Source organism: Lissotriton helveticus, chromosome 11, assembly GCF_964261635.1.
Source record: "Lissotriton helveticus chromosome 11, aLisHel1.1, whole genome shotgun sequence".
NCBI classification, from domain to species: Eukaryota; Metazoa; Chordata; class Amphibia; order Caudata; family Salamandridae; genus Lissotriton; species Lissotriton helveticus.
In genome coordinates this window covers 467,138,271-467,164,341 of record NC_136072.1, presented here as the reverse complement: position 1 = coordinate 467,164,341, position 26,071 = coordinate 467,138,271, and the positions used below count along the sequence as shown (strand labels likewise).

Genomic DNA, 26,071 nt, shown 5'->3' with positions numbered 1-26,071 from the left:
ATGGTTCTGCTGTTGTTGATTGTGTACTGCGTCCAGACAGCGAGACAAAAGAAGCCTAGGTGTGAAGGGGAGAGGGTCTTCTGATAGGACGGAGAAGCTGGAAACTGCCTGGATTACATTTCAAAGGGCCGTACCAGCAGCACACACAAAGTAACCAGACACCAGGCCTTCCCTTGCTTTTGTCATCCTAAACAGGTTGCAGTCAGGACCAGGGAAAGGAAAAGAACTGACCAGAACCAGTTTAGGGAGTAAGTAATGAAATTTCCCCAAACAAACACTGGCACCAGGTATAAAAATGGGATCTTCAGAACATTACTGGATCTGTGGAATATTCAGAAGGAGGACTGCCCTACTGCCGGAAGTACCCCCTTGCTGTCTTAAGGAAGATTATATCCCGGTTGACATGATCGAAGGCTATCCAGAGTGACCCTAAGGGTCTGTAGCTGACCTCTCTGTGTGAGCTATAGGGACACAACAATCATCCAGAGACAAGGCCTGCCTGCTACTGACCAGCACCAACTGGACCTCCTGAGCCCTGCTTCTGGCTACTGGTGGAGTGAGTCCTAATCTCCAAGAGGTGGCTCCCAGATACTGAACCCTTGGTTGGCATCAGTGAACTCCTCAAGAGAAGTAGAAAATCCTGAAGTTTAGGCTCCTTGCTCCAAGAATCGGCCACCTGCCACGACCACCAATGCAAAGCTCTAGTGGGAGCTGCTCTTCAAGCCAACTGCGATCGTCTGCAGCGGCCAGCAACACAAGACCTGTACTTCGCACTAACAGCAAAAGTCTGCGACAGTCAACTAAAGCGAGGTCCAAGGACGAACGGCTCTTTGAGCCATAGCAACGACAGTAAGCAATGCCCAACTTGTTCCTTGTGCTGAAAGCTTCTTCCTCGTGAACGGAACTCTTGCACCAAAGTTGAGACGAATAACTCTCCAACAGGACCTACCTGGTCCCTGTTTCGGACCTGCATTCTATTGTAGATGGCCTGAACCTGTAACTTTCCCCATGTCTAGCTTGACCAGATAAATGTGAGAGGTACTTTAAGCTTCTTAATGCTATTTTTAACAAAAAGTATTTACATATGGGTTTCACTTACCTTATTATTCTTACCATACGCGGTAAAAGGCATGCGTGGTAAAAGCATCTGCAAGGTAAAGGTTTGCGTGGAAAAGGCATGCGTTGTAAAGGAATGTGTTGTATGGTCAAACAACCTGTGTAGTATTATGTGGGCTGTGCATGCAATGAGACTAGTCTCAGTGTCTGGCTATCATTTCCCTGGTAGATATTGACTGCATGACACCCAAAAAATGCTTTGCACTAATACTGAAAAACAGCCAGATGTACAGTTACAGGCAAAAAGTGTTAAATGCATATTGAAGCCCTCAGTATTGCTCTCAGCAAAGCGAGTTTTATAGCAATGCATAACCTCAGGGAGTGATGCCCTTTTTCCATTCCATTTGTTTTAACAGCTATTGGAAATTTCCTAGCAGACTCAAAAGAGAATCTGGCCCTCCTTTAATTAAAGTAAGTACACTAATTTGCTTTTTTGACATTAGTAGGCTTTATAGTGTATTGTTCTTGTTTTTCTATTATGTGCTTCACTGCAAGACCATTGCAACAAAGTGTAATTTTGATATGATTAACAGCACTCTAACCGTTATTAGCAGGCAGTCTGCTACAAACACCTTTTAATACAGAGGTTGCCATTATTAAGTTATTTGTAACTCCTAAACAATGCCATTTATTTACTGTTACCTTAACACTGCTTTAGTCAAGGCATTTTCTTGAGAAGTCAAAGTTGAATATGTTTTCAAATGGGAGAACAAGCAACCCAACTTCCACAATAAGAGAGTTAGGCTGCATACAACCAGAGACAGACTTACTTAAGAATCAGATCTCCTGCCGCCTGTCCAAACTGGAAAATATGCGTAGAATCCTCTTCTGACACAATCTCAGGGTGCAGGGCATGCTGTGAGGAGGACGTGGAGGAAGGCTGCGGAAGGTCACCCTTTTGTTTATCTTCCCAGGACTTCAACGTGTTCTCAAAGGCCTGGAGAAAAGAAGTCAATAGGATGGTGGTAAAGCTGAATGGCGGAGCAGCACCACTTACTAGTACAAACTCACATACTTTTCATACCTTTCAATTGGCACATCTAACACAACAATTTACAGCTGTCCTCCACTGGTGGGAATGAGGAAAAAGTATGCAATTGATGTTTTTCCACTCTCCAAAATCGACATAAATTCACTAAAATGATATCACGTACCACTTGATTACAGATCACATCACAGGACCGGAACCATGTCCCAACTGTAGTCTCCAAATAGCCTATTCTTTATTGCTCAGAGGCTTGGGGATGTGCAAGGAATGGAACAATAATGTATTGCCTTAATCACCTGGGGGACCAGGGGTTAAATGGACAGTAGCAGGGGCACCAATGGGCAGGTGAAGGGTAGTAAATACTACCTGAAATTGGCATCAAATCCAAAACCCAGGTCTCCTGTCAAAGCGCAAATGGATCCTTAATTCTACTGCACGTTTCTGGGCAAAATAGCTCTACATATAATGTATGTGGGAATTGGTTTATTTGTCTATGGATCCACGGGCGCACAAGGGCTATGGGCACCAATTGTGTGAAATGGGCATTAACACTGCAGATGTCTTGAGCTCAGAACAATGACTGGATCCAAAACTGAATACCAAATACACCATTTAGCACTTGATCCTCTGGGTAGTAAGGTGGAGAGATCTACGGCTTATTCAGGAAGGTGATGCTGGGTTAAGGACCCAGAATCCAATACAGTGTTAATAGTATGCAGTAAACCGTGTCTTGTCGTGAAACAAGAAAGTATTTTAGTTTACCACCCACATAATACTATGCATTCAATGTTACAGAATTTTTGTATCACACAGTTTGTTGATTGGAACCAGATATTTGTGCATACTTTGGGCCCCTTCCTACACCGGTAGTAAAAGCTAAAAACCTGGGGGTCATAATAGATGAGAAGCTACATTTTAAATCACAGGTTTCTAAGGTGGTGTCGTCTGCCTTCTTCACCATTAGAACAGTGCGTAAAATCCTCCATTTATTCAGAAATACACAAGAAAAACTGTTTTAACTTCCCTAGTTTTATCCAAGTTGGACTACTGTAACGCCTTATATATAAATCTACAGTCCAATCATCTTAGATTACAATCGGCACAGAATGCTGCTGCCAGATTGGTGCTAGATGTCCATAAACATCAGTCCACTAGGGCCAGGATACAAAAGCTGCACTGGCTGCCTGTCGCTCAACACGTGAAATTCAAGGCATTTTGTATAGCACACAAGGCACTTTACAGAGTAGGTGCACGATTTCTATGGCATGCCTTTAGTTGGTACTCCCCCATCAGACAACTGCGATCGGCTAATGCCTTCTTGATGCCCACTTCCAGAGTCAGGACGATGAACTGGGGTGAGGAGTTTCAGACTCAGCACCATTAGGCTATGGAACTCTCTTCCGCTTGCTCTTAGGAAGATACCTTCTCTCATTGAGTTCAGGAAAAATCTTAACATTCGGCTTTTCAATAACTAAGTTCCCTTTACAATATGTGGTTCGTAAGCGCCTAGACACCTAAGGGTAATAGAGCGCTGTAAAAGTTGTGATAACATAACATACTAGTAGTGTTTGAACTCCCCATGCTATACTACGATTCTTAACTCTGTCTCAATCAGACGCACTCCCACAGTCTCTCCTGGGTCGTATGCAGAGCTAATCTGGTGCACTCTGGGACTTGTAGTCCAGTGCTGTCCCCTAGCAGTCAGAACCCATCTGTTACTTTGACCCACCCTGGAAGTCTAGGCTACGTCCGTGCTTTTTTAGAATATGAGCCTGGAGTATCGGAGTTCTTATGATTAACTTTCTTTGAACTACTTTTATCACCCTCATCACCCTCTTGTTCTGCGTGCATCTTGGCATGCTTGTACAGAAGCTGGCTTAGTTGAGCACTTTATCATTTTAGTGCCCATACGAACAGACTGTGCCCTTTGCCTTGTCAGTCTGTGTGGGAAACAGCCTTTACAATGCTGCAATTACCACGCAATGCCTTTACCACGCATGCATTTACAATGAAATACGTATACATCAGGAAAGCATATATCCATATGTGTGTGTGTATATATATATATATATATATATATATATATATATATATATATATATATATATATATATAAATTCATTAATAAAACCAACAGGGGCATTAAAGTCAGAAAACAGTATTAAAAACAACCTTACAAATTCACTGGAAAAAACAAAGGTTACATGGACGTTATAGTTAGGCTCTCATTTCACTCATACAAATCCCTAGAAATTCAGCAGTCATAACTACCTGAGCTAACTAGAACGTACGCCCCTGCAATACACTGCTTATGACCTCACATATTACATCACTCATGACACGGTTATTGAAATCACTGAGGACATCTCAAATAACATCACTCATGACATCATCCAGTGAGTGTAAGCATTTTTTGTAACCGTTTCTGAGACTTAAAGATATATACTAAACTACTGCACAAGATGAATTACAATTCTTTCTGACTACTAATAAGTGATACTATTTCTAACATATGTCACCTGAGTGGCTGTGTGACTTTATATATATCAGTGTGTGAGGGGGTGTCTGAATGTGTGTGAAAGTGGTTGTATGGGTGAATAGGTGGGTGTGTGAGTAGCTGTATTGGTGAGGGAATGACTGAGTGGCTGTATTAGTGAGTGAGTAGGTGGGTGAGTGGCTGTATCAATGACTGAGTGGCTGTGTGAGCGGCTCTATGGCTGGGTGAGTGTGTGTAAGAGTGGCTGTATTGGTGATTGAGTGGCTGTGTGAATGGCTCTATGGGTGAGTGACTGGGTGTGTAAGTGGGTGTATGGGTAAGCAAGTGGCTGTTTGAACGGGTATGTGGGTAAATTAGTTGTAAGTGGCCATTTTGCAGAGTAAGTATCTGTGTGAGCGACTGCATAGGTCAGTGACAGACGTCTGAGTGCTTGTATCAATGTGTGAATGGGTATGCAAGTGGTTTGTGGAATGGAATGGAATGGAATGGATGTAGATTTATAGAGCGCGAATTGCTGCCCGAAGGCGTCCAAGCGCTAGGTTTGTGGATGACTGAATGGATGTGTGAGTGGATGTATTAGTGAATAAGTAGCTCTGTTAGTAGCTGTATGGGTGAGTGAGTGGCTGTGTGGGAGTAAGAGTGGCTCTGTGAGTGAGTGGATGTGTGTCAGTAATTTTACGGGTCTGTGAATGGGTATGTGAGATGGTTGATGTCATGGATGATGTCATCAGTGATGTCACTGATGTAATATGCGAGTTCATAAACAGTGTATTGCGGGTGTATAAGTTATAAATAGCTCAGGTAACAATAACTATTGAATTTCACTGGTTTTGTACGAGTGAAACCTGAGCTTAACTATAATGTCCCTGTAACCTTTGTTTTTTTAATGAATTTCAAGGTATTTTTATTCCATTTCCTAATAATAACATCCCTTTAACCTTTGATTTTTTGCGTGAATTTCTAAGCTTTTTAAAAATTATTTCCTAACTTTAAAATGTGACCTTTGAGAGTGCGTATGATTGATGTACAAGTCGGTAAATTGGGTGTGTTAGTGGCTGTATGGATATGTGAATGTGTGTATGAGTGTCTGTATGGGTATGTGGGAGTGTCTATATAGGTGTAAATATGGGTGTAAGATTCTCTGTATGGGTACATAAGTGGGTGTGTGAGTGTCTGTATGTTTATAAGTGTGGGTGTGAGGATATCTGTATGGGTATGTGAATAGGTATGACACTGTATAGGTATGTGAGTAGGTGGGAGAGTGTCTGTATGGCTGTAAGTGTGGGTGCCAGAGTGTCTTAATGGGTGCAAGTATTAGTGTAACAATTTATTTTTATTTATTTATTTTTATTTAGTGGTTTTGTAAAGCGCACAGTAACTCCGAGGAGCATCCCGGCGCTGAAACTGCTTCTCCAGGGGTTTTAGCCAACTGGGGGATTATATTAGCGGGAAGAGGAAAGTTTTCAAGTTCTTTCTGAACTGAAGATAGTTCGGCTCGGTCCTAAGTTTTCGAGGTAGCTGGTTCCATTGTTTTGCCGTGTGGACCGAGAAGCGACGGCCACCGGTCTTAGCTTTTCTCACTCTAGGGACGGCAATGAGATTTTCTGTGTTGGATCGAAGATCCCTCTCTGCTTTGTAGGGTGTTAAAAGTTCTTTCAGAAGGGGGGGGGCATTGTTGTTGATTGTTTTATGGGCCAGGCAGAGGGACTTGAACAGGACTCTTTCTCTGATTGGGAGCCAGTGCAGAGAGTTGAGGGCCGGCCTGGCGGAGGATCTTCCAGGAGTGCCCGTAAGTAACCGGGCTGCGGCATTTTGGGCTTTCTGCAGTGAGTTCAGGGTGGCTTCGGGTGCTCCCAAGTATACCGCGTTACAGTAGTCCAATCTTGCCAGGATTAGACCCTGTATGAGGAGCCTTCTTGCAGTATCTGGAAGCAGGGGAAAGATCTTCCTGCAGGCTCTGAGTAGTCCAAAACAAGTTCCTGCGGTTCTTTTTGCCTGGGTTTTGAAACTCATGTCTTTCTCAATCCACACACCGAGGCTCTTGACCTCTTCCTTGGGTGCGGGGGGGTCTCCTAGGCACCTGGGCCAGAGGTGCGGTGATAAAGAGGGTCCACTATGGCCCATCAGGAGGATCTCAGTCTTGGACCCGTTTAATTTTAATGAGGAGAGATTCATCCATCGGTGGACCGCGGAGAGGCAGCCGTGGAGGTCGGATGGTGCGTCGTGAGGGTGGGAAAGGGTGACGACCAGCTGAGTGTCGTCGGCGTAGTTGATGACTGACACGCCGTACGAGCTGACCCTCTTCTCCAGTGGGGCCATGTACACGTTGAAAAGTGTAGGGCTCAGAGATGAGCCCTGTGGCACTCCACACCGGAGGGGGATGATGGATGAGCAGCTGTCGTTTTCCCGCACCTGGAAGGAGCGTTCAGTCAAAAAGGATTTTAGCCATTTCAAGGCCAGACCCGTTACTCCAATCTCTCCCAGTCGGTGGATCAGGGTGGGGTGGTCTACAGTGTCGAAGGCCGCACTGAGGTCCAGGAGGATCACTGCCACTGATCCTCCTGAGTCCAAAATGCTTCTGGCCTTCTCCACTGCGGTCAGGAGGGCGATGTCAGTGCCCTGACCTGGACGAAATCCCGTCTGGGAGGCCGCTAGAAGGTTATTGCTTTCTAGGTAGAGTGATAGTTGCCTATTTACCAGCTTCTCTGCGATCTTACTGTTTCCAGGGAGGAGGGATATAGGCCTGTAGTTGGCAAAGTCCTGCGGGTCTAAAGAGGGTTTTTTCAACAGACCTTTGACTGCTGCTGCCTTCCAGCTGGGTGGGACAATGCCCTCTGAGAGAGAGGAATTGATCAGGGCCGTGAGGGGAGGGATGATGGTACTTGCAACTTTTTTTAGGAATCGAAGGGGGGCAGGATCGAGGGGAGAACCACTTTTAACTGCGGTCAGCGTAGCTCCTACCTCTTCCGTTGTTACGGGTCCAAAGGTGCCCAGGGAGGGTTGGTGAGCTGACGGCAGTGGAGGGTTGGCGGAGGTGATGGTAGGCTCCGATTGTGTGGGGTCTTGTTCAGGAGGGGGTATGGTAAGGAGAATGTTTTTAATCTTTTCGTCAAAGAAAGTGGCTAATTTTTGACATTTGATTTCAGCAGCTTTAGGGTCAAGGGGTTTGAGTGGGGGGTCGGGGGCGTGGAGTAATTCTTTTAGAACTACGTAGGTTTCGTGGGCAGAGCAGGCCGCGTTTTTAATTCTGTCCTCGTAGAAACTGGTTTTGATGCTACGGAGCTCTTTTTTATAGGCTTTTATCGCGACGCGGAATGTTTCTTTACGTTCCTCGGTTTTTTCCTTCCTCCAGATACGTTCGTGTCTTTTGCATGCCTTACGAAGCAAATTGAGTTCCGGAGTGTACCAGGGTGAGGGATTGACTCTCTTGAAGTGTCTTAGAGAGTGGGTTTTGGGCAAAATGACGTCCAATGATTGGGTGATCCAGGTACTAAATTCTATGTCCCCTACTAAGATGTTATCGGGGGGGTGGGGAACGTTTTCTCGAAGTTTGGCTGCCCAGATGTCTGGTACCAATTTTTTCCATTGTCTGGAATACGTTCTAATTTTTGGGGGTGGCGGGGGCACAGTGGTAATGTCCCAAACAAGGGGAACCAGAAAGTGGTCTGTCCAGGGAAGGGGGATATGGTCCAGGGATCTAAGGTTGGGGATGTTGGAAAGAATGGGATCAAGCAGTTGCCCTTTTTCATGAGAGGCCTGTGGATTTTTAAGGTCTAGGCCCAATGAAATGAGGTCCTGTAGTAGTTCATTGGCCGGTTTATCGTGTTGGTCCAGGAAATGCACATTCAGATCTCCCAATAGGAGGTAGTTGGTGGTAGATGTGCATTTAACAGAGATCTGGTCAGCAATTTTGGTCGGAAAGTCCCCTAAATTGCCTGGTGGACGATATATCAGCGTTCCTGATATCGAGGTGACCGGGGAGATTGTAATGGTGTAATGGTAGCTTTCATAGCCCTTGATGTTGCCATCAGAGGTTCTGCAGGTGAGGGTGTCTTTCAAAATTATTGCAAGTCCACCTCCTCTGCCCTCTGGTCTGTTCTGTGAGCACATAACGTACCCGGGGGGGAGTGCTAAAACTATGTCTGGTCCACTACTGGGGGTAAGCCAGGTTTCTGTTAAAAACAGAATGTCTAAGGCGTAGTTGGTGATTAGGAGATTCACTTCTTGTGCATGTTTCACAAGCGACCTGCAATTAAGTAGACCTAAATGCAAACCCTTTGATGCCCCGGTCTGATTGGCGGGGTTACTTCGGTCGTAGCCGGGGAGTTGTGTGTCATTGGTTTGAGTGAGCGGGCAGGAGGAATGTTTGTTGGTGTTCAAGGCTAATAACTCCGCCCGCGTGTAGGTCAGGTTATTAGGAGCTGCCACGGCCAGAGTGGCTGGGCCTAAGGCCGGCTGGGCCCGGACGGGCCCAGACGGGCTTGCCTTTGGCGCGCCTTCGGCGCGCTGACGGCGCGCCCGCTGCGCCCGTCCGCTGCGCGTCCGGTAGTTGCACATGATTTTATAGGGGGAAGGGGGCAGGTGGGCGTGGCCTCTGGGTGGGCGTGGCCTGTTTACCTCGCCGTCAATGGCGTTCAGTGGTTAGGAAAGCCGGTTCCTACGTTGCAGCGAGGGTCGCTGTTCGGCGCTTTCTGTCGCCTGATTGGTGCTAATAGGGGTGAGTGAGGTTTTGTTAAAAACAGATAGAACACGAAAGAAATTCAATAAACAAGTTTTTAAAATGTGCAAGGTGTCTCCCGGCTTCCGCCTCAGGAGAATTACAGGTTCAGTTTGGGAGCGCTGAAGGCAGCGTTTTATACAGTCGAGGGCGGGTGGGCGTGGCCTGTTTACCTCGCCGTCAATGGCGTTCAGTGGTTAGGAAAGCCGGTTCCTACGTTGCAGCGAGGGTCGCTGTTCGGCGCTTTCTGTCGCCTGATTGGTGCTAATAGGGGTGAGTGAGGTTTTGTTAAAAACAGATAGAACACGAAAGAAATTCAATAAACAAGTTTTTAAAATGTGCAAGGTGTCTCCCGGCTTCCGCCTCAGGAGAATTACAGGTTCAGTTTGGGAGCGCTGAAGGCAGCGTTTTATACAGTCGAGGGCGGGTGGGCGTGGCCTGTTTACCTCGCCGTCAATGGCGTTCAGTGGTTAGGAAAGCCGATTCCTACGTTGCAGCGAGGGTCGCTGTTCGGCGCTTTCTGTCGCCTGATTGGTGCTAATAGGGGTGAGTGAGGTTTTGTTAAAAACAGATAGAACACGAAAGAAATTCAATAAACAAGTTTTTAAAATGTGCAAGGTGTCTCCCGGCTTCCGCCTCAGGAGAATTACAGGTTCAGTTTGGGAGCGCTGAAGGCAGCGTTTTATACAGTCGAGGGCGGGTGGGCGTGGCCTGTTTACCTCGCCGTCAATGGCGTTCAGTGGTTAGGAAAGCCGGTTCCTACGTTGCAGCGAGGGTCGCTGTTCGGCGCTTTCTGTCGCCTGATTGGTGCTAATAGGGGTGAGTGAGGTTTTGTTAAAAACAAATAAAACACGAAAGAAATTCAATAAACAAGTTTTTAAAATGTGCAAGGTGTCTCCCGGCTTCCGCCTCAGGAGAATTACAGGTATGGGTATATAAGTGTGTGTCTTGTGTGAGTGTATGGGTACGTAAGTGGGTGTGAGAGTTATAGTATGGGTGTGAGAGTGTCTGTATAGTTATGTGTGTGAGTGTTTGGGTATGTGGGTGGGTGTGAGAATGTCGGCATGGGTATGTCAGAGGGAATCAGTGTCTATGGGTGTAAGAGTGGGTATAAACGTATGTGTGTGTATATATAAAATTATATATATATATATATATATATATATATATATATATATATATATATATATATATATATATATATATATATATATATATATATATATATATATATATATATATATATATATATTTGTTGCGCTCAATCCGCGGATCCCTCATGGGTCCACGGAGCCCCCACTTTGTCACAAGAAATGTTTAGGGCATTTTACTGCCCAGTACATATGTTTACTTCTCATAATTAACACAACCACAAGGAGTCAGTAAAGCTCTCCCCTGACCCCTTCATCCACTATACCTGCAACATGTCATCCCCGGTGACCGTTCCCAATTATTAAAATGGTGGCTACAACTTTTCTGTGAGGGTGCAGCCAGCCAATTAGAATTTAGTCTGGTGCGCGGGTGAATCCGTGGAGGGTCTGCGCTCTCAGATATACAAATTTGGTTATCGTTTAGTATCTCTAAAACCTCTGAACGATGTACACCAAATCACACCAAATTTCTGGACCGAGACCTAGCTTTCTGTCACATTTGGTGTAATTCTGTCCAGCAGTTCGTGCTGTAGTCGTGTTCAAAACCCTCTGGGAATTAACATAGGGAATCCACCCTTAGGGGCGGCCCCTTTTTCTGGGTCCTTGCTTGACGGATCACCCCAAAACTTTCAACACTGCAGCTGAACTGAGTGTCGGATTAGTTTCCAAAATGTCATGAAGATTCGTCAAACCGCGCTAAAGATATTGGCAGAACAAAAATGTCTCTTCCTATGAAAAGTAGGTCCTAACTATAACTACTTACTAGTGATCTCCACCGGGTAGTACCTACCTACCTACCTATATATATACATACATATCCATATATACATACATATTTATATATACATACATATCCATATATACATACCCATATCTCTCTCTCTCTCTCTATATATATATATATATTCTTTTTCGGAGGGAGATCGTTGTTAATATATATATCATATTGGTTGTTGCCAGTAGGTAGTTATAATTAGGTCCTAATTTCAATGGGAAAAACATATTTTGACTTGCCTATAACTTTGGCGTTGTTTGACCAATCTTCATGAAAATTCCCCCCCCCAAAATGTCAAAGTATATTCTGTGTGTCATTTAAAGTTTCGGGTTGATCCGTGCAGTGGGGACCGAGAAATAGAGGGGCAAAATAAGAGTGTATTTGCAATGTTAATTCCCACAGGAACGTGTTGTTGAACGTACATCTCGAACCGCAGGAAAGAAATACACCAAATTTGGCAGACTGGTAGATGTTGTTAAGCAGATTGTGCTTTTTGTTAATTGGTGCAAATCCGTTCAGTCGCTTTTGAGAAATGAAAAACGAACAATTTAGTGATATCTCTGGTCACAGATATTTTTCGGACTTTCTGTGGAATTTGTGAATGTCGCGCTAGCGGGAATGCTGTGATTGGCTAGGCTCTACCTGAACGGAAAGTTGCGGATGCCTTTTTATTGATCGGGAACGGTTACCAGGGCTGAAACTTTTTGTGAAAGCTAACATAAGGGGTTACGGTGGAGGTTATTCTGATACCATGTTTGAGAAATGGGATTTTAGTGACAATTTATGTGTCCAAGGTTAATTGTTTTGCTCACGTGTGAAATTCGCGACGACGTCGCTACCGATAGCGTGGCCTCCGTTTACCGCTGCAAGGACGTCGCGACTGTCGCGATGACACTGCTAATATTGGTGAACATATTTTAAAAAATACATGTACACACTGGCCACTCACACACTTATACATCCAGTCACATTCCCACTCATATATTCATGTACCCACTCACATACGCATTAACATACCCATTCGGGTACTCATGCCTCCGCTTACAGACTCACTTGGAGAGTGACTCACCCATGTACAGACTCACTCAGAGACTAACTCCCCTACATAGACTCCCACTCATAGACTTATGCAGAGTCTCATACCCACTTAGAGACTCTTACACTCACTCACAGACCCACCTGGGCACTCATGCAACCACTAACAGACACACTCAGATACTCATGCAGCCACTTACAGACCTACTCGGAGAGTCATGCATCCAAGTACAGACCCACTCAGAGATTCACACACCCACTGACAGACCAACTGAGACAATCATACATCCACTCATAGATCCACTGAGATGCTCATACACCCAGTCACACACACACACCCAGTCACACACCCATACAGTCACTCACACACTCAGTCACAGACCCTCTTAGAAATGTATGCACTCAGTCACTCACTCATACACTCACACAACCACACTTAGACTCATTCAGATATACACACACCCACTCACTCACTCACCCACTCAAAGACTCATTCATCCACTTACATACCCACAAGCGAACCATACCAGTCACAGTCCCACTCAGACACTCATGCATACAGCCATTCACTCACTCACTCAGAGACGTATGCGCTCACTCAAAGACCCATTGAGACACTTATACAGCCACTCAAAGACCCACTCAGATTCACACATGCACAGTCACTAACACACCCACTCAAAGACCCACTCAGAGACTTATGCACCCAGCCACTGACACACTCAGACTGCAGCACCCACTCCTACTCAGAGACCCATGCACACATTCACAGAGCCACTCAGGCTACCAGTCACTGGCCCACCGAGAAACTCATGCACTCACTTACAGACCCACTCAGACAGTCATGCACCCACTCACTCTTCCTCTCGGATACCCACTTAGACACCCATGTATTGGCTCACAGATCCAGTCAGACAGTCATATACTTAGGTTCAAATGCACAAAAGCACTCCGGCACATACTCATAGATTGACTGAGAGACTCATGCAAACAATCACAGATCAATTGAGACATTGATGCACCCAGTAATAGATGCACTGAGACAGTCACGCAGTTTGTTACAGAACGATTGATAGACTGATGCAACGTCTCACAGATCCACTGAAATACTTATACAGTGAATAAGAGACTTACTGAAACAGTGATGTATGCAGTCACAGGTTCCACTGAAAGAGTTATACACTGTGTTAGAGATAGTAAAGGACTTGTAAAAGCTAGTATAGTCTTTTACAAAGTAATGTGTTTAGTGTATTGGTTATAATCCATTTTGCAGATATATAAGTTTTCTATGTGGTGGTGGCTGTTGAATGTCTGCTTTTGTTTTGTCATTTAGCCACTTATTCGCGGGGATCGCTGCTACTGATATCATTGTGGCGCCTGGCATCAACGTGAAAACAGCAAATCGGTTTATAAGATTGATTTTATACAAACTCGCTACAAAAATATGACATAATCAGTGCAGTAATAATCTCCTAGTGTCTAGAATACTGTAAAATGTGCGCATATATCAGTTTTACACTTCTTAAAAAAGGCACAATTGTTGAGGGCACCGACGTCATCACGACTGTCTGGTGTTGCGGCAAACTAGGAAAATGCATTTTGGATGCACTTTTTTTGATAAATGTATACAAAGGGGAAAGCTAAATGTACAAGTTACTTACCTTCGGTAATGATATATCTGTAAGAAACAGTAGTTCGTGTTAGATTCCTTACCTTAGAATATCACCAGGCGTCAGACTGCATCCGGAAAGTTTTGCGTAGCAGTACCCCTGCGCGTCGGTAGGCGTTGTCTGGGGCTCCGCATCTGTCGTCGGCGTCGTGATCGCCGGAGTACTTAGACGCCGCCGTCGCGCGCTGACGTCAGTTCTTGTACATATCTTTCCGTGCCAGGAATGCAGAGCCATGCCAGACACCGACACTGGTGCCATAAAACTAGGGCCCTCAAAAGGAAATACCTTAACCCTAGATATCGGTTCGTAGAATGGGGAGGATGGGTGGGGCGGTAAGGAATCTAACACTAACTACTGTTTCTTACAGATACATCGTTACCGAAGGTAAGTAACTTGTGCATTTGAAAGAAACAGGTTAGTGTTAGATTCCTTACCTTAGAATAGATACCCCAGCAATACCAACCCAGGAGGTGGGTCTGCGAACCAAGATCACACCAGAAGTCCTGGAGAACGGAACGCCCGAAAAAACCATCTCTCCGGACTTGGCTGTCCAGGCAGTAGTGTCTAGCAAACGTGTGCAGCAAGGCCCACGTAGCTGCCTGACAGATGTCCTCCAAGGGGACTCCCCGACCCAGGGCAGTAGAAGCCGCCGTGGCCCGAGTGGAATGGGCCCTCAGCCCAAGAGGGGGCTCCTTTCTAGCCAAGGAGTAACAGACCTTGATGCACAACACGACCCACCGAGAGATGGTTCGTTTGTGCACCACCTTTCCCTTCTTTGCGCCCACGTAACCAACACAGAGCTGGTCGTCCACCTGGAACTGGCATGTGCGATCAAGGTAGAAGGAGAACACACGTATTTAGTCAAGACGGTGGAGCCTCTCTTCCTCCTTCGAAGGATGCATAGGCGGAAAGAAGGTGGGCAAGGTGATGGACTGCCCAATGTGAAAGGCCGTAACTACCTTGGGCAGGAAAGGACGACGAGTTTTTAAAACAACTAGAAAAGAAAGGAGGCTTAGAAGATAGAGCCTGGAGCTCATTCACTCTCCTGGCAGAGGTGATGGCAACCAGGAATGCAGTCTTAAGAGTTAGAAGACAAAGAGGGCAATTGTGAAGTGGCTCGAAAGGAGCGCACATCAGATATGTAAGAACAAGGTTCAAGTCCCACTGAGGCATCACGAAAGGAATAGGAGGGAACATGTGCGTGATGCCCTTCAAGAATCTATTTACAATAGGGGACTTGAAAAGAGAAGCTGATCAGGAAGCCTCAAGAAGGCAGAAATGGCAGAGAGGTATCCCTTAAGAGTGCCCAGAGCAGAGCCCTGCTAGGCAAGAGAAAGAAGGAAGAGGAGAACCTCTGAAAGGGGGGGCAGAGAGAGGATCCACAGCCTTTGCTGTGCACCATGCCACAAATTTGTTCCACCTGCAGGCGTATACCGATTTTGTGGAGGGACGCCTGGCTGTCAGAATCACATAACATACTTCAGGAGGCAAGTCAAATGGCCTCAACTGTCGCCGCTCAACCTCCATGCATGGAGGTGGAGGCTGGACAGGTTTGGGTGGAGGACTGTCCCCTGCAGCTGCGACAGAAGATCCTCCTGAAGAGGCAGACGAATCGGAAAATCGACTGACATGCTGAGTAGCTCGGGATACCAGTATCTTCGTGCCCAGTCCGGAGCCACAAGAATGACTTGGGCCCGGTCATGCCTGATCTTCTACAGCACTCTGGGCAGAAGTGGTATAGGCGGAAAGGCGTACAACAGACCGCACCTCCACTCGTGACGAAAAGCGTCTCCGAGCGAGTGCCGCCTTGGAAATTCCAATGCGCAGAACTGATGACATTGCGCGTTCTCTTCGATGGCGAATAGATCTAACCAAGGCTCTCCCCACAGCCGAAAGAGGCTTTGCGCCACGTCCGAGTTCAGACGCCATTCATGATCCATCATGCACCGGCGGCTGAGTTCGTCCGCCCTGGCATTCAGGGAACCTGCCTGGTGTTGAACCACCAGGGTGACGTCCTGGTGTTCCAGCCATGTCCAGAGGCGCAGAGCTGACAAAGGGTCCACAACTCCACCCCGCCCTGTTTGTTGCAGTACCACATGGCAGTGGTGTTGTCCGTGAAAACCTGCACTACACTTTCCCGGACAGAGGGAAGGAATGCTTTCAGTGCAAGCCGGATCACCTGCAGCTCCAGAAGGTTGATGTGGAGCCGGGACTCCGCAGGAGACCAGAGGCCTCTGATCTCCCTCTCTCACATGTGGCCGCCCAACCCTGGAGGGACGCATCTGTCACTACTACGTGCTCCAGTCGGGGAAGGGAGAGAGATCTGCCGCTGACCCAATTGCGGTTCGTGAGTCACCACTGCAACTGTTTCGCAGTGCCCTCTGAGATCCGGACAGATTGCCCTGATGCTGTGCCCCCTGAAACTTCAGGTCCCACTGCAGAGCCCGCATCCGCCACCAGGCGTTATGCACCAGAAGGATGCAGGAGGCCATCTGCCCCAGGAGCCGCAAGACAACCTGACCGAGGCTGAAAGACCGAAATCAGAGCCTGAATATCCCAAACCCGCTGTTCGGGGGGATAAACCCAAAACTGCGCTGAGTCTAGAACTGCTCCGAAGAAGAGGAGCTTCTGAGAGGGACACAGGTGTGACTTTGGCATGTTGATGGAGAACCCCAGCAAGTGCAGGAGGTCGGCCGCAGTCGGAGGTGGGAGACGACTGTTTGGGGCGAGCCTGCCTTCAACAACCAATCGTCGAGATAGGGGAAGACTGAAACCCCTAATCTGCGCAGATGAGCTGCGACCACCGCCATCACTTTCGTGAACACCCGTGGGGCGCTGGTAAGGCCGAAGGGGAGCACTGTAAACTGAAAGTGCCCCCATTGGGTGTAGAAGCTACAGGCCGGGCAAGGGGGCTCGGGCCCCAGTATCCTGGAATACTTCGGGGGAGAGGATGGCTACCGTTGTGGATACTGCAGATGCGAGACCGGGAACATGTCCCACGGTATGTGGGCCCATTCATTGACTGTTCAGGATTATCAGAATCTCGTAGACCGTGGCTGGCGACAGAGTGGAAAGTATGTGTACAACATTTATAAGGACGTCACCCTGGTGGCTCCCATAAATGAAGAAAGTGCTCTTAGCCTACCGTGAACCACAGGTAACGCCGGTGGGACGGCAGGACGGGTATGTGGAAATACGCGTCCTGCAAGTCCAACGCCCCCATCCAGTCTTCTGCGTCCAGGGCAGCTAGGACCTGAGCTAAAGTCAGCATCTTGAACTTCTCCTACCGGAGGAAGCCATTGACGCTCCGTAGGTTCACGATAGGGCGTAGGCCTCCTTTATTATTATTAAATTAGTTTTGTAACATGCGCAGCCACCCAAAAAGGGTTTCCCAGTTTCCCGGGTTTCTCCTTTGCCCTTATTGGGTACCAGAAAGCAGTGGGAATACCAACCATGTCCTACTTCTGGCCCAGGAACGCGCTCGACGGCCCCTTTGGCCAAGAGGGCCGTAACTACCTCCTGCAGAAGTTAGAAGTGATCCTCCGACATGCGGTGGTACTGTGGTGGCATGGCTGGAGGGGTCGCCTCGAAGGGGAGGGAGTTGCCCCTTCGGACGATTTGCAGCACCCACCTGTCCGATGTGATGGAGCGCCAGTGGAGGAGGTGATGGCGAACCCTGCCCCCCCCACTGGCGTCGAATGGGCCTGAAAACTCGGAGGATTTTGAGGCAGATGCTGCGGCGGCAGGTGTGGACTGGCTTTGCATGTGTCCCCCCGCACCGCCACGGCGGTTACCACGTCCTCATTGAGGTTGGTTCTGCTGCCTGTGGCTAGCTGGACGTGAGGGGGCGCCCCTTCCTTGGCCACGAAAGGGACGAAAGGCGGAAGTCTGCTGGCGTTGGCCAAGGCCCACAGACTTGGCCATAGCCCTGGAGTCCTTAAAACGTTCTAGCGCGCTGTCCACCTTGTAGCCAAAAGGGCGACGGCCATCAAAGGGCATGTCCATAAGGGATGCTTGGACATCGCCCGAAAAGTTTGCGGACCTCAGCTAGGCGTGGTGGCGAACCGCCACCGTCATTGCAATCGCCCGGCCTAGCGAGTCCGTGGTATCCAGTCCACACCGAATGGAATACCGTGCTGCGTCCCTACCCTCCGCAAGGGCCTGGGTTGGCTTTGCCTGGACCTCCGCCGGGTACTGCGGCAGCACTTTCGCAACCGTATCCCACAATGGGGTGAGTAACGGCCCAAAAGGCAGGCGGTGTTGAGAGACCGCAACCCCAAACTCAGTGAGGAGAATAGCTTCTTATCGAACTGGTCGTAACTTTTGGATTCCCGATCCAGAGAAGCGGTCGGGAACGCGGTCTGGGAGGTTGCGGCCTGGATCACCAAGTTCTCAGGGGTGGGGTGAAAGGACAGGAAACTGGGGTTGCCCAGAGCCGGGAGGTAGGGTCGGGCCACGTGCTGATCCACGGGAAGGCCTGTGGAGGGCTTGGACCAGGTGCCCAACAGAACGTCAGTGAGGGCCTTGTTGAACGGCAGGAGAGGCTCCGAGGAGCTTGCCTGCGGTTTGAGGACCTCAGTGAGGAGGTTAGTCCTCACGGCTGCGACTGGGAGCTCAAGAGCCAAGGCCTTCGCTGCCCGAGTCAACACCGCACTATATGCAGCCCCCTCCTCCGTAGCCACGGTAGGAGGGGAGACAAAACCAGTGTCGGGAGAAATGTCCGGACCACTGGCCTCCCCAAGTTCGTCCGCCCAGTCCTGACTTAACTAGCACTGCAGCGCCAGAGGGTCCTCAGACCCCTCCCAATCCCCCTCGTCATCCATCTCCTGGAGGTCAGGAAGAAATGATGAAGCCGGATCATTGGTGAAGGGCTCACCTATCGACATCGAAGACAGCGCCGGGCGCCGCCGGATCCGGCCCGGGGTGGGGATCGAGGAAGGCGCCGCCAGAGGACGGCGCCGCCAGAGGACAACGCCAGGGGCGACACCCTTGGTGACGCCGCCGGCGGAAGGGTCGTAAGGTCGACTGGCGTCTACACGGATCCAGGTCTGGATCCTGAGGAGCCCTGCCGCGTCGAGACCGAAGTCGACGACGGCGCCGGGGCCGAAGCACCCGACGGCGCCGGGGCTGAAGCAGACGGCCCTCTTGGGGTCCCAGATGGGTCCACGGTGCCTGGAGGCACCTCGACGGAACCCAAAGGAGGGAAGCGCGACCTCATGGCCGTGAGGAAGGCGCCAATCTCCTCCGGCGTCCCGTTCAGCCCAGGGACCGGCAGGTGTGGAGCTGGACGCGGCGCTTGAGACTCTGGTGTCGCCCGACACCCAGGCCGCGTCGAGCGAGCATCGGGGGGAGTCAGAAGAGGGATGTCGCTTCTTCGACTTCTTGTGCCTCGACTTACCTGAGGACTTCGAGCCCGACGAGTGGTGTCGACTCGCCGAGCTGTGATGACTGTGGCCTCGCGACCGATCCCTCGACCTCCTCCTGGACCGGGACCTTGAGCGGCGCGGGGCCGACTGCCGGATCTCGAGTCGCTTACAGGAACGCTCCCGCCTAGCTTTCAACGTCAAGGCCCGACATTCGGGGCACGACTTGTCATCATGGTCGGCCCAGAGGCAATAAAGGCACCGACAGTGGGGGTCGCTAACCGACATCAGTCGGCTACAGTCGTCGCAGGGCTTGAACCCGGGCATCCCTACCGGCACCGGAGTCGATAAACAACTCGAGAAGATCAAAAATAGATCGAAAAAAGCTAGTCAGAAAGTGACTAAGGAGTACTACTCTTCCCAGATCTGCGCTTGCTGTCGCAGAAAAAAGAAGAACTGACGTCAGCATGCGAAGGCGGCGTCTAAGTACTCCGATGTCATCCCGGCAGTCACGACGCAGACAACGGCCGCAGAGCCGCAGACGACGCCTACCGACGCGCAGGAGTACTGCTACGCAAAACGTTCCGGATCCAGTCTGACGCCTGGGGATATTATAAGGTAAGGAATCTAACACTAACCGGTTTTTTTCAGATCAATTTTTTTAATAAACAGCTAGAGTCAAACTTTATGTAAAACAAGTTTATAAATGTGTTTAACACTTCGTCAAAAAAGTGCGGTATTCATGGCCACTGATGTCATCGCAACTGTCTAGTATCGCCGCAAACAAGAATACATTTCAGATGTACTTTTTTTTGACAAATGTATACAAAATGGAAAGTTAAATCAATATCTTACTAAACAGCTAGACTCAAACTTCATGTCAAATTTGTCTATATATGTGTTTTACACGGTCGAAAACATGCGGTATTCGCTGTGTCTTCAGCATGCGCGATTTCGTGAAAATCTCAAATATCTTGAAATAAGATGATTAATGTACTTTTTAAATAAATAGATAACAAATACAACAATAAATGGTGCACCATGCATATGTAACGTTCATTATAGTTAGGCTAACTTTTCACTCATACAAAACCAGAGAAATTCAGCAGTTATAGTTATCTGAGATCCGAGGATCGGAAAATCCCTGTGCTGAAATCTGATTGGATGCCAACACTTCAACGTCCCAAAAAAAGAGAAAAGCGGGCAGGGTAGGAATACCCAGACCCACTAGCGCTGGTCCTGGGTTCCCCCTGGGAACCCCGAAGGGCAAAAAACATTTTTATTCCTAATTTTTTAAGTAAAATTGTGAAGGAGTCATTAATCTGGGGCAATAATAAAAAAACAAGCACAGTCTCCCACGCCCCTGGGTGGGCCAATCGGCATGCAGAAACATTAAAAAAAATAAAGTAGGAGGTGCATGGGGCCCCCCTCTTATGGCTCTTTTTAACCCTGGGGTCCACCATCTCCTCTGGGCTTTATTTAAATTTGGAAGGGGCCCGTGGAGACCCTCCTCCAGGGGCTTTAATATGCCCCAGGGAACATCACCTCTCCAGGGCAAAACAAACAGTAATGGAGGGCCGCGCTGATGTCCCGGGCTTTGGGGACCACCACCGCCTCAGGGCCAAATAACATAAAAAACTGGGAGGGGGGCTGTACTGCTCCCCCCTCGCGGACCATACACAGCCCCGGAGACCAGCACCTGCCCAGGCCGGATTGTGCATACTAAAGAAAAAGCCATTAATGACCCTGTGAACCACCACCACACAGGGCCGGCTCCTGATATTTCCGAGGGTGCCCACCCCAGGACATAGCAGTTTGCTTAAACGAGAACAAACACTAACTCCGCTCCCAGCAAGCGGGAGCTGTCATACTACTCCCGCTTGCTGGCAGCACAGTTTTCATCTGTTCCCCTGCCAGCTGCCATGCGGGCAGGGAAATGGAGGAACAATTGCTCCAGCGCGCTGGGAGCTGTATTTAGCAGCTCCCTGAGTGCAGGAGGAATGCCGAATCCTGATGGAGGCGGGGAACCAGCAGGAACCATGTGGGCATTCAGGCACCCGCGGTCCCCATCAAAGCACCTTGGGCTTCCTGGGTGGGGTCAGGGCACCCAGGTAGAAGTGGCTGGGCGCTGAGGTAAGGGGTCCTCCGGGGCTGAAATCGGCCCAGGGATGGGGTCCCCTCCCCCATTAAGTCTTGGCCACGCCCCAGGGGATGGGTTCCCCGGGTCCTAAATCGGCACAGGGCCCCCCCCTCCCCTATCAAATCTTGGCCAGGTCCTGCGGGATGGGGTCCTTCAGGCTCCCTTGTGGTCCCCATCAAAGCACCTTGGGCTTTCTGGGTGGGGCCAGAGTACCCAGGTAGAAGTGGTGGGGCCATGGGGTATGGGGTATGGGCCCCCTGGGGCTGAAATCGGCCCAGGGAGGGGGCCTCGTGGCCTCCATCCCCTATTCAATCCTGGCCGGGTCCCGGGAGATGGTGTTCCCGGGGACAACATTAGCCCGGGAAGGCCCCCCTCCCCTTGTGTAACACACAAAGTATCCTAAAGCAATTTGATTCTTTTCATGTTCCACATTAAAAAACAATCTGAAATCCTTAAGGAGGTCACTGCATCGTTATTCTATTGGAGCGCAATCTGATCTGGGGTGACTGTGACAAGTATTTCTCATTGTTTCCTGGTAAGACCAGACTCCATGAGTCTCCCTTTTAATTACCCTGAGAACGCAAATGGCCAAATCACTGCAAGCTCTCCCTGTTTGGCCACGCCCAGTTTTCCTTTGTAGTAAGCAAAGGTCTTTTTCTGGTAGATACAGTATCTGCCTGTGGATTCCTCACCTTGTGAATATCCCCTGCGCAGCAGCCAATCGGAAACTTTTGTAGCTCTCCACGCCGGCGAGGTCATGGACAACGTCACAGAGGGTACGACTCCACTCGCGACCCCGCTGACGTCACAGGATCCATAATAGGGACTCGTCGGCGTGAGGACGTCAGTTCCGCCCTTTTTTTCTGTGCCCCCGAGGCACACGGACGGACCGACATAAACAGTAATAGTATACATAGTACACAGTATTCAGACCAACACACATAGTGTGAAAACAATGTAATATGCAAGAATATATAATACATCCATTATAAAAAACATTCAAATATACACATAGCAGGAATAGAAGAGTGGACAACGGGGAGGCGGGTGGGTCAGTGAGGAATCCACAGGCAGATACTGTATCTACCAGAAAAAGCGTTACTGAAGGTAAGTAACTTGTTCTTCGGATAGATACATCTGCCAGTGGATTCCTCACCTTGTGAATAGAATCCCACAGCAGTCCCCACTCCCGGAGGAGGGTGTCCACTCTGCTATACCAAGAAATCCTGGAAAACAGAGCGCGCAAAGTGGCCGTCCCTCCTCACCTCAGCATCCAAGCAGTAATGCTTCGCAAAAGTGTGGAGGGAGGCCCAAGTTGCGGCTCTACAAATATCCTCTACAGGTACACCTCTAGCCAAAGCAGATGTTGATGACTTTGCTCTAGTAGAATGAGCCCTTATACCCTCTGGAGGTTCCTTACCAGCCAGGGGCGTAGCAGATCTTTATACACAGGATAAACCATCTCGACAGCGTGAGCTTGTACACCGCTTTCCCCTTCTTACAGCCAGAAAATCCAACAAAAAGCTGGCCGTCCACACGATAGTCTTTAGTCCTATCGAGGTAGAAACTCACCGCCCTCTTAGGGTCTAGGCGGTTAAGCCGCTCCTCCTCCTTGGAAGGGTGAGGGGAGGATAAAAGGTAGGAAGAGTAATGGACTGCCCCAGATGAAAGGGAGTTACCACCTTAGGCAGAAAAGCAGTCCTGGTCCTAAGTACCATTCTCTCAGCATGAATGGTCAGGAATGGAGGTTTCGAACTAAGAGCTTGAAGCTCACTTACCCTCCTTGCCGAGGTAATTGCAACAAGGAAGACCGTCTTAAAAGACAGAAGTGTCATGGGACACTTGTGTAAAGGTTCAAAGGGTGAACCCATCAAGTAGGTCAAGACAAGATTCAAGTTCCATTGAGGCACAATAAATGGAGTTGGAGGGAATTTGTTGGTAAGACCTTTTATAAAGCGTAATACAATAGGTGACTTAAATAATGACCGCTGGTCAGGCAAACAAAGGAAAGCCGACAAGGTCGATAAATAACCCTTTACAGTCGCCACAGCAAAACCCATCTGGGCCAAAGAAAGATCAAACTGAAGTATGTTAGACAAATTAGCTCTCAAGGGGTCAATAGATTTCTCTCCACACCAGGAAACAAATTTGGACCACCTATAGGAATAGAAGGACTTGGTGGAAAGACGCCTGGCCGAAAGAATTACATCCACCACATCAGGCGGGAGAGAAAAAGAATTCAGGTTGCCCCGTTCAATCTCCAGACATGAAGGAGTAAGGTCTGGAGGTGGGGGTGTAGAACCTGCCCCTCCTTCTGAGAGAGGAGATCTGCCCTGAGAGGGAGACGGAGCGGCGGGCACGAGGAGAGGTGGAGAAGATCTGTGTACCACACCCTTCTTGGCCAATCCGGGGCGACCAATATAACTTGGGCCCCGTCTTGGCGAATCTTCCTCAGAACCCGAGGACTCAAGGGAATGGGAGGAAACGCGTAAAGGAGTTGTGAGCCCCAACTCAACTGAAACGCGTCCCCCAAAGCTTCCCGCAACGGATACTGGAGACTGCAGAATGAGGGGCAGTGAGCATTCTCGCGAGTGGCGAACAGTTCCACCTGAGGAGTTCCCCACGCCCGGAAGACGTGACGAACCACCTCTGGGTGAAGCCTCCACTCGTGGTCGGCTGAGAACTGCCAACAGACTATCTGCGCGAACTTTCAGGACACCGGCCAGATGATTTGCCATCAGACAAATCTGGTGGTTCTGAACCCAGGACCAGAGACGCAGAGCTTCTCTGCAGAGACACTGCGACCCCACTCCTCCCTGCTTGTTGACATACCACATCGTAGTCGTGTTGTCCATCAGGACCTGAACCGACTGACTGCGAAGGGAAGGGAGAAAGGCCTTGAGTGCCAAACGAATCGCCCTCAATTCCAGAAGGTTGATGTGAAGCAACCTTTCCTCTGGAGACCAAAGACCCTTGATCTCCAGATCCCCCATATGAACACCCCACCCTAGAGTGGAGGTGTGAGAAGTTGGCCTGATGTGCAGTGTTCACTATTCTAGTGATCACTATATATCAGTCCAAACAACCCTTATTGATGATTGGTTGTAAGTCAACCTTATAGACCAGCTATCCTAGTAGCATGGATACGAGCAGTCTAAGGCTAAGACTCTAGAGGGCGTGTTAAGCCAGCTGTTTTACCATCACATTACCCCTTGAACACCCAGTGAAAGGACACCACACAAGTGTTATGAAAATAAACAGTGTATTTATTAGAATCACAACAACCCTGTACTCTTTATGAGGACAGGGTGCTAGGCACACAACAAAACTCTTACGAAAATACTTAAGTTAGCACGTTATACACAAATGCCCGAGGGGCACGAAAAACCATATATTCTAAAAGTGGAATGCGAAATTACTAGCAGGTAAGTACAGTACTAATAGGCTTTGGAATCGCTAGGACTTGACTATAGAATCGTTAGATTACTTCTAGGAGGCCTAGGGGACTCGGGTGCAGAGTGTGCACTCTCACGCGGGATGCGGGACAAAGTCTATGGGAGCTAGTAAAGGCAAAGTTAGTGTTCACGGGCGAACCCGACCTGGTGGGAAGAAAACGACAGTGGATCCTGACCCTAGGATAGTGAGGCTATGCTGGGACACCGAAGTGCCGAAGTTACCTAGCCCAGGGGCTGCAGCTGCATAGGTCTGAAAAGACGTCGGGGATCTCGTTGCCGGACCAGGAGCCTAGAAGAAGGAAGTTGCTGGCAGGCGACCAGTGAAGAAAAGTTCGATGGATCCAAGCCTGGATCGAGGAAGAAGAAACCTGAAAGCAGAGGGGACCAAGTTCTTGAATCACTAGCCAGTGATTAAGTGGGCACCAGGATGGCACCGGGCGAAGTCACCGCAGTCAGGTGAGTGGGCGACGCTGGCTCTGCAGATCTCACGGACCAGGAGGCGTTGTCGGCGACCAGGATGGAGAGGCGAGCTGTCCCACGATGGATGAAGCTGTCGGCGTCGAAGTTACCCAGGATTGGGCAACAAGCCTTGGCTAATTCAAGCCCACGCGGTGGACTCAAAATGGCGTCTTGAGTGGACCAGGAGGGTCCGGGGTGCTCCTCTTTTGGAAGGGAGCAAGGGCCAGCCTGGAGCAACCAGACCAGCAGCAGAAATGTCGTCGGGCGTCGTTCAGAAGGCCACAAGCCAGCGGGCTAGTAGCCAAACAACGCGGTGAGCAGCAAAAAGCAGAAGGGCCCCACGCAGATCGTGGAGATGCTGGGAGGCTGCACTTCGGTGCTGGAGCTGCTCAGGGTCGGGGCTTCTCGGACCCCAAAGCACTCACCAGGAAATTACTCGGCGGGCTTGCTGGAAAGAAGTCGTGCAGTCTTGAAGATGGCCGGTCCCTCGAGGTCTCGTCACACCCACGAATCTCAGCGTGACTGATGATGCAGGTAGAGGTCAGAGGTGCCAGGGAAGCCGGTTCTCGTCGAGCTGGGCAGTCTTGATCCGGAGGAGAGACTTGCAGCAGACCGCAGTGTTCTTAAGATGGTGCCTGCGGATGCAGGGTGACTACTCCTTAGTCACAAGGGAGAAATCTTAGGAAGAAGTCTTGAGTTCCTTTC

General features: G+C 49.1%; 1 protein-coding gene across 6 annotated transcripts in view; it reads right to left on the bottom strand.

Moving 5' to 3' along the window:
• The window catches only part of DGKD (diacylglycerol kinase delta), a 977,235-nt gene that overhangs the window by 126,051 nt on the left and 825,113 nt on the right, over positions 1-26,071 (bottom strand). For all 6 annotated transcript variants that reach the window (XM_078666032.1, XM_078666033.1, XM_078666031.1 and 3 more), the window contains one exon: positions 1,887-2,053. In XM_078666032.1, the coding sequence (XP_078522158.1) occupies positions 1,887-2,053 (167 nt within the window). The remainder of the gene's footprint in view (positions 1-1,886; positions 2,054-26,071) is intronic.